General features: G+C 35.3%; 1 protein-coding gene across 2 annotated transcripts; it reads right to left on the reverse strand.

Moving 5' to 3' along the window:
• Positions 1–522: 522 nt before the first annotated feature.
• On the reverse strand, positions 523–4202 carry LOC114753629 (probable mediator of RNA polymerase II transcription subunit 26b). 2 transcript variants are annotated; one of them, XM_028942325.1, is made up of 9 exons: positions 2954–4202; positions 2623–2691; positions 2436–2518; positions 2066–2118; positions 1811–1941; positions 1675–1702; positions 1255–1565; positions 1083–1170; positions 523–963 (listed from the first exon to the last, which is right to left on the reverse strand). In XM_028942325.1, the coding sequence occupies exons 1-9, from the start codon at positions 3410–3412 to the stop codon at positions 833–835; spliced, it is 1353 nt and encodes a 450-aa protein (XP_028798158.1). In that variant the 5' UTR covers positions 3413–4202; the 3' UTR covers positions 523–832. The 2 variants fall into 2 exon arrangements, with proteins under 2 accessions (XP_028798158.1, XP_028798157.1); XM_028942324.1 differs by having other exon boundaries at positions 1083–1173; positions 2954–4195.
• Between the last annotated feature and the right edge of the window lie 8807 nt (positions 4203–13009).

Raw genomic sequence — 13009 nt, forward strand, 5'->3', positions numbered from 1 at the left:
ATTAATATTAATATTCACAAATAAATATAAAAGTCAAATTAGGGGGAGGAATTGCGGAACAAACTTTGCGGCTTGCATTAATGAGAAGGAGGGTTTGGTCAAAACGGATTGGGTATCGTGGAATTCTGAGCTCGTGACTCAGCCACGCCTAAGAAAGAGTCCCATTAAACAGAGAATGAGAGGAAATGAGTCAAGCCGACCCCAAAAGGCATGTCACCAAATTTACAAATACAGACATGTGCTCCCACATGAAATATTTATTCAACTCTATCTCATCACTGCATTCGTCATCACTCACTCCCCCCCGTCCATGATAATTGATACGAGTATTTCACAAAACGAACAAGGCATCAATCTTCCTTTCGCATCTCTACCCCAGAGTATTAGATACATTCTATATTCTATTCAGATGCCTATTCCCAGATCTGTTTCAATCCACCCATATGGAATGTAATCAAATTCTGCCCGCATAAGCCGCCCTAAAATGTTCTAGTCATTGCGTGAGTCTACTACATCAGAGTCGGGGAAAAAATGGGATTTATATTATAGACAATGATTTTAAACCATGTCAGTTGAGCGCCAAAGTTACCTATTGGATAAACAAATTGATTTGTATGTATACTACGGGTCTTTAACTAAGGAAATAAACAGTGTTTCAGAGTTTACTTCCCTCTCAATCAAAACAGCTCGAACCAAGTAACAATTGTGAATGTGTTCCTTTTAACGGCCAGGCAGATCCGGCTTCAGTCCATAGGATGGCCTAGCCAGTTATTGCTCTTCCACCATCAACTTTAAAAGGAAGGGTCGAAAGGACTTGGCACACAATGAAGCTCTACCTTCGTCCCTGGGCCCAATTCCTGTTTTGGTGCTTCATAGGTTTGAAATGTGTAGCTCTGTGGCCAATCCCTCCTTGCTTGGGGAGATCATGCAACTCCATAACCTGGATTGTTCGCTGCTTCTTGGCTGCAAGTAAACAATGAAACACGAGGCTCGTCATTTAAGTTTTAAAGCCCACATCACAATTAACTTGAAAGCAAAGTTAGACAAAATTGCAGACGAGATTTCTAGGGAGTCTAACAAACCAATTTCGGCTTGTTGATAACTCTCCTGAAGTTTCCTCTTGGTAGCTTCTAGCTTCATTTGGACTGAAGTATCATCTGCACACTTCGACTTCTGATAGAGAAGACATGAATGTAAGACAAAACTTAAAAAATCTAAAAAATTTGACACACTCAGGCAGAGATTCTCCCTTACATCTTGCGGACCAGCAAGTGGCCTCTTGGGGACTCCACTCCTGTCCATCTTTTGCAACATCCTTGGCTCCATATTCTCTCTTCGTTGCATGCTAGATTTTAATGGTCTGCCAGGACCAGAACCAACAGTTGCTGATTTATTTAGCTTCGCAACAGCCTCGTTTTTCTTTGCTTGCTGATTCCTGCTATCTCTGACCATGGCTTCCGCCCCATCAGAAGCCTGCGGTTTCCTCTTTACTATGTTTTGATTGTCCAGAGCTGGTCTTCTGCCATTTTCCCGGTTCTTGATGAATTCCCCACTCTGTCGAGGATCTGAAACAACATTCCCCATTCATGATCATGAATCAAAGAAGTGGGGAATTCAAATAAAGAACCGAAGAGCAAAAGCGAGCTAAGAGTAAAAGTTGCAAATTCAACTCACTTCCATCATCATCCATGCCATCAAAGAACTTTGAACCATCCAGCAATGACATCCAGCCATGAATATCGAAGTCAGTTTCTAACCATCAAATACTGCACAAAAGATATAGGACAAACGGCAAAGAAGAGGTCAGTACCTGTGATAACTCCATTGATGCAGTTTGAGCTGCAAAGAAAGCCCCTTCATCCATAGGAGGTGATGGAAGGCCTTCCTCCTCCTCTTCATCAACAACAGATGGATTTACTGAATCTGGGGTACCTTCAGAACCTACAGATAATTATAAGAAAATCCACAATCAATTACAAACATTAACAGTACATTATTAGAAAGGAGAAGAAACAGCAGGATTAACCTTATGGCTACCAAATGAAGGCGGGAAACATAATCATACCTGCATTTGTTGTGGTTGCATTGACCCACTCATCCACCATTTCTTTCCAGCCACTGCAATTCAAAAAATTCCGTTTAAAATGCCAATATTTTCGATCCATTTTGCAAGTAAGCAGTTAAATCAGAAACCACAAATGCAGAACCTCATAAATCATTCATGTTCAGAAAAAATCACACGACTGACGTCTAATACACTGATCAAAAGTTAGGTTTTCACAAGAAATAAGCAGTCAACAAGGAACAATGGCAACGAAAGATGTGCCCAATAATACATAACATGTAACAGACAACAAACAGGCTCATTTTTCTCCCTAAGACAAGCTTAAGATATATTCATGGCAAATAAGCATCCGGGAGAAACTAAAACATACTCAATAAGAGTCCGTGCAAGCTGACGAATCTCCATTGATCCATGCTTCCGGAAAGGATTGACAGCCTTTCCAATTTCAGTCGCCTGAAAAGGTTAAATCCGTCAAAAGATTTTCCCAGAAAAACAAGAATAGAAATGAAAAGGCCATGACGGACACTTTGAATGACAAGGGATGATTTAACTCAAACCTTTAGAAGATCCACTGTCAGTTCCATCAGCTGTAGCCTCCTCAACGACTCGAATATTTCCGAATCAGACTGTTGCAACATTGAACAAAACAACATGAATGAGTGACCAGAGGATTCAAAAGTCTTCCAAAGAACCAGATGCATTTAAAATTGTCGCTGCCCAAAGTCAGGAACCTAATCTCCAATCAAATTGCAAAATCAAGAAGCATGAACTGAAGCATGCGATTAAAAGCTGATGAAATAAAAAAGAGGAAGAAAAGAGAACAAGGGAAGAATAATCTAAAAACTGACAGCCAGAGCATTTTGTAGGAAAGAACTGAGAAGACCATACCTCTTCTTCGCAGTTATGTAGAATTTCCTTGATTCTCAAAGTCTCACCAACCAGTTGAGACTCTTCTTCAATCTCATCCGTCAATGCTTCAGCTTCTCCGTAGCTAAAATTGCTAACGTGATTCATGTTCATGTCTCCACGGTCATCTCTGCTACTATGGGCCTTGCTCTCTTTACTTGCACCTGCTTCCACCTCAGCTCCGTCTCTATCAAAACCACTCTTGCAACCTCCATCGTACTCCTGGTCGACACCGGACACCGCCAACTCCACTCGCTCACAACCCAAACAACGAGTCATCCGACAAGAAAACAACCGTTCCGCGATTCTATCTCTTCGCAATCGAAACTCCTTTGGACAATCAGAGGCGGCCACCATGATCGCATGGTCTATAATATCAAATATATCGGAGTTCGCGGTTCGAAAGTAACTCCTCCAGTAATCTAAGGACCGGGACTTCATTTTCACGAAAGAAAGCCCACAATACCGATCAATTGTAAGAAAGCCAGATCAAAAGAATCGATTTTACAGAGGGCAATCAATGGCAGATAAAACAGAGGATTCTCAAGCGATAAGGATATGGCATCTCAATAGCAAAGAAGCAGCTGAAGCTGATATTGATGCTGCCCAGAAATCAGACTCAGATGGTAGCTCGGAGCTAAATTTTTTTACAGTGATCCGACGCAAACAAGGGATTCCCGAAAATTAACAATTGGAGAGTTAGCACTTGTAAATTTCTATCCTCGAAGAAAATGCGGACGAGATTATCGTCAATCTCGGGCAGACAAATAGGGGTATACGTGGAATGGGAGGATCCAAAAAAAGGTATGAGAATGAACAGAAACCAACACGGAAACAAGAATCGTCGCGTTTTATCAGATTGTGAGTTAGCCAAGACCTTCAGGAAAGGTAATAAATTTTAATTTGTTGTTGGGGAGCGAAAATAGAAAAGGAAAGAAAGGGGCGATAATTCAGGGGAAGGCCAAAAACGAGGAGGAATAGTATGTCTATCTACTCCACTTCTGTTTATCTTTGCTGCTCTCTACGACGAATACCGGGGGCTTGACAAATCCAGAAATACTGGCTCTTCAAAACCACGCCCTCACAGAAAATGCGTATACAGGCAAACGCATTTGTTATGATAAAAAATTGGAAAAGTACTGTTCCAGAAACGTAGAGGGAGGGAGAGGGCGAGTGGGATCGTATTGTGTTGAAAATGAAATAATAATAATAATAAATAAAAAAACTGAGAGGATGAAAAGGGCGGAGGTGATATATGAATAAAGTAGGTACTGAATGTGGTGAGATACAGATATTAGATATAGAGAGATATGGGGGAGAGGTGGGCTCTGCTACGAAGCGCGCGCACGCCTCGTTCCAACTTCGAATAGATTCGGTCGCTCTTTCATGTGATGCGCTGGGTCTGGAATTTGCATCTTCTGAGACTATCGGGCAAATTAAAAAAAGATGAAAATTACACCATTAATCGTATTTTTCCCCTCTGCTTCATCCAATAAGATAACTTTTAAAAATAATCCGAATTATTATGGCCCGTCAAAAAAAAAAGTCCAAATTTCATGGCTCAACCGAAAACCAACCTTGTGCTTTTGCTTGCATGCTTGGTATATACCAAAGCTTTTCTTTTTAATTTCACGGGCTCAGCTAAAAATAAACATATGTTGTTGCATAACAATTAATTAAACAAGCGTAATAATTATTGAACATGGTTATCAAAATGGTTGACGTAACCCTGCATGCCAATAAAGTCATGCTCTTATCACCGGCTTTTGGAACTGTTACGCCAGGGCGGGCAGCATAATTGCTCTACTTCCACTCACTTATTTTGTGCTACTGATTCATGCCATTAGTGCCACGGAAATATTATATTCTAGTTGTGACCCGTGCCTTTTGGTTTCAGGTGCATTAGCCTATGATATTTGGTCATGTATTGATCCACATGTACGAAAAATCAGCTTTCTGTCTATGCATAACAAAAAAAGTTTAACCAACCGCCCTGTCCATCAACAACAGGCATGAGGTGTGATCAGTTATATGTATTGAATAATTAATTAAAATAAAAAAGTAATTAGTTTTGATGATATTTTTTGCCAGCATTTGTTTTGGTTCTATTGTTAATACATGCAATGAATAAAATTGGCACAACAGAAATTAATTACAGATTTTCATAACTAATGAGAATAATTTTTAAAGATTTTATCAGCTCCTTAAACTTAATTAGAGATAATAACGTGATTTTGAAATTTAATCCATGCAGTCAATATGAGTCATAGTTTTTAAATTGACAATAATGGTGACATGGAACGTTGGCTGCTTGGGTAATTGTATATAATTTTTAATTCAAGGTACAAGTAATAGACAAGCAATTTATGCAAAACATCTCATGTATTTAATTAGTAATGTTAGCTACACGCGTCAGCTAAAATTTAATTACGTTGATGTCAGTTTTCATACAAAATGGACATCCCTCTCTCCTAACCTTACCCGAGATAGCACTAACAAACAAATTAAAGTTCTTGTTCCGAGTAGTTTGGTAATTAATTGCGGCGTCCGAGTGTCCAAACTCCTCATTGGACAGCACAGGGGTAAATATTTTAGGGTGTGTTTTTTTTTAAACTAATAGTAATATTTAATCCTACTTTCGATTCTTAATATAAGATCTCGTTTAACTTTTATTTTGATTCTAAATATAAGACCCTAATCTATTTTGTCTGTTACATATATCTATTTTTTTTAAAGATAGTTTTTCTAATAATAATAGTTCTACTGTTCTAACTAATACACTTGATTAGTAAGGATATTTTAAAAAAGACAATACATATTTATTATAAATAATTATTTTATTTTATTTTTTAATCTATTTAAATTAATCAATTAGTTTTTATATTTAGAAAAAAGCCTTCGCTCACAAAAGAACCCCCTTCCCTAAAAAATGTGCTGTCACGTTTACACGGTTTATCGTCTGTTTCTCATAACCAGACTTATTGCCGATATACTAGCACAACACAAGTCAGTTTCATAAAATATTTCCATTTTATTGACGGAAGAAATATACACTGAAATGCTGGGTTGAGGGTGATGTGGGCGTGGGAGGAAGAAGCGTGAAACACGGGAACGAAATACAAAGAAATACTATGGAGGTTGCTTGTTTCATTCGCTGTCTTTGCTGTTAAGTGTTGACAACCCATGACGGTGTCCCTTAAACTACACAACAAAACAGGAAAAAAAAAAAAGGGACGAAAAGTGTGGAAAGTTAGAGAAACGTGAATCACAACGGCGAAAAAAATTGAATTACAACGGCGTTGTTTTTACTTCTTAAACAATTTAGATATTTATTATAGAGCCCTTTTCATAATTTTCTGACTTAACATTTCATGATTTTTTGAGAGGTTATTTCTATAAGTATCATGATTTGATTAAAAATAATAAAAGTGTGAATACTGGGATCATTTTTTAGGTATATTGATTAATTTCTTAATTTTAAAAAGGATATTTTTAATATTCTGCGCAGAGCAATATAATGCAGATATTGATGGAAGTGGAAATTACAGTAGGCGGAAGAAATGGACCGTTGTCAGGTGTGAAGTATGGTAAGGAAAGGAAAACAGAAGCCCTGCCTCGACGGAAGATGATTGCCTTCCGTCCGCGTGTGGGGCCCAACCCCGTCTCGTTGAAATGGTCTTTCAGCAAGTCCCTAATTACTCGTGGTATAAAGTTTTAATTACAATTAAACAATTTGTAATGACAAATTTTAAATAAAAATAATAATTTTTATTTATTATTAAATTTTTAATAATTATTTTTATGAGAATTTATTATAATTCTCCCATATTAAATCGCAAACTACTTAAATTTTGTTTTGCAGTAATTCTTATAGCACAAACACTTTTAAAGATGGCCAAAAAAACTTGCAAAGTTTCCTTTTCGTGCTCACGGGACTTTCAAATGAGTTATTTTATAGAGTATATCTAAATCAGTGTTTTTAATAAAAGTTGGACAAAAACATATTTGCCTATTGTTTATTCAGCCACTAACTTTGTTTTTGAAATGCTCATCTATTGCTGATGATAGTACTGTTTTATTTTTAGCGATTTTAACCTATTTTTAAATTTAAAATACAGTTATCCAAACTTAGCCAAAAAAAAAAAAGATCTTGAGTTTATGAATTTAAATTTATATGTACAGTTTTTTTAATTCTAAATAATCAAACAATTTTTCATTTCCATTCATGACCCAACACACTATATTTTATCATGTCATATTTTTATGCCATTCTTTCCTCTCTTTTTTTTTGGATATAGTTTTTGTCACTCTTTCTTGCTGGTGTAAAATCACATACAGTAATTTTTTTTTCGAAGTTTACATTTGAAATTGACTTTTTATGAATTTTCCAAGACCATGTAAATATTATTTACATATCCATTAGTTTGTCATCGAACTAGTTTTCTGCCCATTCTAAGAGTATTTTTCAATTTTTTTCAGAAAAAAATTCAAATAACATTTTTTAAACTTAAAGTCTCTACAAAATAAACAATTTTTGCAGCAAAATTATTGTGAGTATTGAGAAAAGAAGAGGGGTTTTAATAGTTAAAATAAATTTAAAAAGAGTGTTAGGCATTCGTTTAGTATTGGGGATTAATGGGTACGACGAAGAAAAACGCTTAGAACCGGTGTCTGGGGCACGTGGCAGGAATAATTAGAGACAAGTGTGGGATTGCACGTGGGCGCGGTGAGTTGTTAGTATGTGAGGGATGGAAGGGGGAGATTTAGGAGAGAGATAAGGCTCTCGTGCCAATGGGGATGACGTGGCATTCACCAAGGAGCTGAGGGAACCTTATCCTGCGCCGCGTGTCCTGCCGTATCCTCCTCATTTATTAAAGACGAACGCAAATTCAAAAACCATCATCATTGGCTCGCTCGTGGGCCCTCCTCTCATGCTGCCAAGAGAGAAAGACACGTGTTGAAAAACACTTCCCAAAAACGCGTATCAAAACACTATTTTTAGTAAACATTTTTTCCAATAAATTATACTCCTCTTATTCGTAATATAAGATTCATTTAACTAATTTGATTAGATTAGGAAAATTAATTAAGTTGGTTAATTGTAAGAAAAATGACACATTTTTTCTAAAATACCATAATTATCTTTCTTAATACTCTACCTCCCTCTTCTACTTGATTATAGTTAAGGGAGTATCCATAAGAGTAATTTAGAGAAAATTGATAAATATAAAAAATAAGTCTTATATTTAAAATTAAAACTAACTCAAAAATCGAGTCCTATATTAAAGATAGGAAGAGTAACACACACATACGAAGGTGTTTTTTTAAGAAAAAAATGTGAATGGCAGAGCGGAAGTTGGTTCAATGACAGTACTACCCGTGTGCGGAACAACCTTGAAAGTTCCTTGGTTTTAATGGATCTATAATTAAATTTATGGATCAAGGATGGTATGTTGTGTGCACCTGCGAGTGTCCATCACCATGCCACTACGGGAATGGGTTGATCTCATTGCCTTGGACTCGTTTGTGTGAGGATTGGAACTTCAAGTAACTCACTCGTGTTTACATGATTTTGTGATTGTGGCTTGCTTTGATAGAAGTTGACTGGAGCTTTGAAAATTGCTTGTATATTCTTAACAATATATAATTGAATTAGACTTGTATTTCCCGGTAGCATCAATTTTTAAATATAAAATTCATTTTGTATCGTACAATCTCTTACATTTAAGTAGTGGAGGAGTATTTTAACTAACATGATCTGACAGAAAATGGCCTCTTATGATGATCATAATAACAATAGTTGTCCCTTTCCCGCCAGTTGCATCCAACTCTCAGCCAAAATTATGCATTCCCCAATCTGACAAATCCAGCTTCCGAGAAAACCTTGCCATTTTCTTCGCCTATTTTGGCAGATTATTACATTTAATTTCAGGTTCAAATATAGAGAAGCTGAAATAGAGGTGCTCGCTGGTACATAACAAAACATGAATTGGTGATTGCGTGGAATTAAATTAAATTAATTTGGAAATTTTGATTCTGCTAAAACAGATATGATGATATATTGCAACCAGCTAGCCTTTCCGTGACGGTCTATTGTCTCAGCGTGTGTTGAATATCATCTAAACACATAAGAAACCTGAAAATTGAAGAATAATTGATTATAAAATTAAGAAAATTAATAGATTAGTTGTTGAATCTAAAACATACCAGTTTTTATAATCGTACGTACGTGTGGACTGTGATATAGGCGAACCCCACGAATGTAACTAATCAATTAAACTTTGAGGTGGCTATATGCTGATCTGGTTTCCTGCACGTGGAAAGATGTGCGAATAGGAGTTATATATCTCAATGTCATTTCTGTAAGCTGTGAATATGCCAACTCCCGGGGCAATCAAGATCGTCAAAAGTATCTCCAAAATCATGAATTCATCAGCAGGTACATTCCATGCATATATAAAACCTTTCTGCAGATATCTGGAGTGAGTAATGGGATGCTTGGCAGCAGAAAATGAGCAATGATTGGGTTGTTACGGCAAATAATGAGGGATGTTAAAAAGCAGAAAGCAAATAATGGAAAAGGGGGGTGAAGCCGACATGGCTCGTCCTCAATGAAAGAAAGCATGGGCCACTGTATTGCATCTCACAACCACTCGTTCAACTTACAAAAGCCTGCTAGTACTAGTACAGCCCTCTTTCACTCTTGTCCACCAGCCTCACTAACAACTCCAGCAATAAATCAGATCATTAATTCCAGATTATAAATGCAGCACTGTCATGTTATGAGATCACCGATCAGATCAGGGTGCGCTCCCATACCACGGCATTGTATGATAAGCTTTTCTTGATCAGCTATATATTTTTTTTTTAACGGATCAGTTCAATATTTATGTCAATAATGGAATTCGAATTCACAATGTTATAAATTATGAACCGACTCCTCACTAATTAGACTAACTTCCTAGCTAGTTGATGTGTTTACACTGGCATTGATCGTGAAATTGGACCCACGTCGGCTAATGAACCAGAGTGGCCCATGAAGTCTTAAAGAAACAGGTCATGTGTTGTCTATCCGTACTCGGCATGCGTCATGGGTGTTTTAAATCTGAACTTGGGCCTCGATCGTGGGCTCTCCTGAAGTCTGTTCTTTTAAGGTTTTAAGTTTCCTTAATAAAACCTTCTCTTCCACAGATAAATATAATTCTCAGCTATGGTTTGAAAAATTAGTGGCACTTTGCATTTAAGCAAGAAAAATTTAAATCATTCCGATAAAATATAAACTATTCAAATTATTGAATTAAACAGTTGAAAGTGTACACGTGGCAGCGTTTAACTTCACGCACTCAATTACAAATAAATATACGTTGTTGCACGCGTAACAACTAAGTAAACAAGCATGATAGGACTTGTACATAGTTATTAAATGAAAAAGTACTGTACATAGTCATTAAACAGATTGACGTAGTCAAGCATACTGATAAAGTCATACTGTTATCACCGGCTTTTGGAACAGTTACACCACGGAGGGTAGGGCAGTTGTTTTTCTGTGGCTTCCCCCCCCCGGTAAAACCCAAAATGTAATTTTATGTCGTTTTCTCTCATTTATTTTGTATTGATTTAATTTATGCCCTTAGTACTCATTTATTAATTCACTTGTATTAAATCTCGCATGCACATATATAACATCATAGCGCCGCAGAAATATTATATTCTAATGGGGACCAGCACCATCTCGTTCCAGTTGCATATATGGACACATTCTGATTCACATATGCGAAAAAAACAGTTCTAGTCTATGCACAACATAAAAATTTTAACAAAACGCCCTGGCATTATCACGTTTATACCGTTTATCATCTTTCTTATAACCAGACTCACAGATATAGTACAATATAAGTCGGTTTCAGAAAATATTTATATTTTATTGACTGAAGAAATATACACTAAACTGATGATAATGTGTGCATGGGATCATAAATAATTTGATTCATTCACTGTCAATTAAACTACTACCCCCGATCCTAATTAAAAGAGCTAGTTGACTAATTTGAGGATATTAAGAAAATAAATTAAGTTAGTTATTTGTAATAAATAGGTATTGTCTTTCTTAAAATATTCTTGCTAATCAAGTGTATTGGTTAGAACTATTACTATTAGAAAGACCACCCTGAAAAAAAATATATAAATATAAAAGACAAAGTAGATTGAGGTCTTATATTTAAGATTAAAATAAAAGTCAAACGAGATTTTATATTAAAAATAAGAAGTAGTACAAAACAAGTCTTGGAAAAAAGTAGACGAAAATTGTGGAATGTGATGGAAACGTATGTCACAGCCGGCAAAAAAAAGGGTTGAATTCCAACAGCGTTATTTACTTCTTAAACAATTTACTCCTCCGGTCCTTATTATAAGACCCAATTTGACTTTTTATTTGGTCTTAATTATAAGACCCAATCCATTTTCTCTCTTATATTTATGCATTTTTTTTCAAGATAATCCTTATAATAATGATAGTTTTAGCCAATATACTTAATTAGCAAGGATATTTTAGGAATAACAACACTTATTTATTATAAATAACCAACTTAACTTACTTCCTTAATCTCCTCAAATAAGTCAATTGGGTCTTATAATTAGGACCGGAGGAGTATCTTTTTATTATAAACCATAATTTTCTGACTTAACATTTCATGATTAAATAAATTAAACCTATATTCATTTGTCCAGGTTTCAGGCCAACCCAAGAAACCCAGAACAGGCGAGAAGTTTTATATCGCACGGTATTTGAGAGACTATTTGTATATCATGATTTAGCCAATACTGAGAATGCCAAAAAAAAAAAAACACACATTTTCTGGATGTATTTTTGGGAAAATGATATATAAAAAGTCTTGAATATATAAAATTTCAATTCATGCACCTAACACTTCAAAATGATAGAGAAGAAAATAAACTTCAAGTAGTATTTTGAAATTCAATGAACAATGACAAAAATACCCCTTGTTTTTTGTTTTTGAAGAGTTCTAGATGTATCAATGCATGCAATGTATATATTTTGAATATATATATTACTCAGTTTCATAAAAAATAAATTATTCTGATATACTTATTATTGATATTTAAATTATTTAGTTATAAATATACTTTGAATATATCCGACCCGTGCTGAAGCCGAAGGGGGAGGACGACATCTGATTGATGCTGAAACTCAAGTTTTGTAACGGTTCATGCCTCTTTGTCCTCAGAATAGGGGAGATCCTGATTAAATCCTGTTAAAATATCAAAACACAAATTAAGACTAATATTTTTAACAAATTTCTAATTAGGTTAATAGGTCTTATTAGGAATTTTTAAATATTATTAAAAGACTAAAATATGCTTTTATGATTTAAAATAATATTATTTTGAAAAAAAATTTAAACCATGAAAACTTGACATTATATAGTATTTATTTATACAAAATGTTTTACATGAAAAAATTTGAAAATACTAAGAGCAAAATATTGACAAAGCATAATATAATATTTTATACTAATTCCAATATATTGATAAGAAATTTATGGAAATGAGGACTTTTCTTTTGGGTAGTGGGAATAGGACCTTTTAATTATTTGATTTCAATGCCATTAAATTAATAATTTTTTAAAGAAATTTTTTTTTCCTTATAGTTGAAAGATTAGAATCTTAATGTATTAGTATAAAAAGTTCCCCCCATTTTTTTTTCATTTATTATAATTATAAATTGAGAAAAAAGTTCTCTCGTCTTTTCTCCTTCCTTTTAAAAGAAAAATGAAGGTCAGTAACCGTTGAAAGTCTAAACCACGGTCTTGAAAAGTTGAAAGACAGAAGGAAAAGCAAAGCAACGTATGATTTCGTGTGCACGTGGCAGCGTTTTGTTGGAGACCACCGATTCAATACTACTCTTTTCTTAAGGACATTCAAAGCAAAATTTCCCGCCTCTTCTTATCTCCAACGCCAATTCAACATCCAAACGTTGAATCCCAGACCACAGGGACAAGGTAAAAGGTTTTCCAGTCT

Source organism: Neltuma alba, unplaced genomic scaffold (assembly GCF_004799145.2).
Source record: "Neltuma alba isolate B1F8T4 unplaced genomic scaffold, ASM479914v2 tig00008029_pilon, whole genome shotgun sequence".
Taxonomy (NCBI): Eukaryota; Viridiplantae; Streptophyta; class Magnoliopsida; order Fabales; family Fabaceae; genus Neltuma; species Neltuma alba.

What these genes read in the sequence shown, in the direction of transcription:
- LOC114753629 (XM_028942324.1), bottom strand. Translation starts at nt 3,412, where the DNA reads ATGAAGTCCCGGTCCTTAGATTACTGGAGGAGTTACTTTCGAACCGCG. An exon ending in TACATAACTGCGAAGAAGAG is followed by an intron (nt 2,692 to 2,953) that starts GTATGGTCTTCT and finishes ATGTTGCAACAG; the next exon opens with TCTGATTCGGAAATATTCGA. An exon ending in TTATCAACAAGCCGAAATTG is followed by an intron (nt 964 to 1,082) that starts GTTTGTTAGACT and finishes GTTTACTTGCAG; the next exon opens with CCAAGAAGCAGCGAACAATC.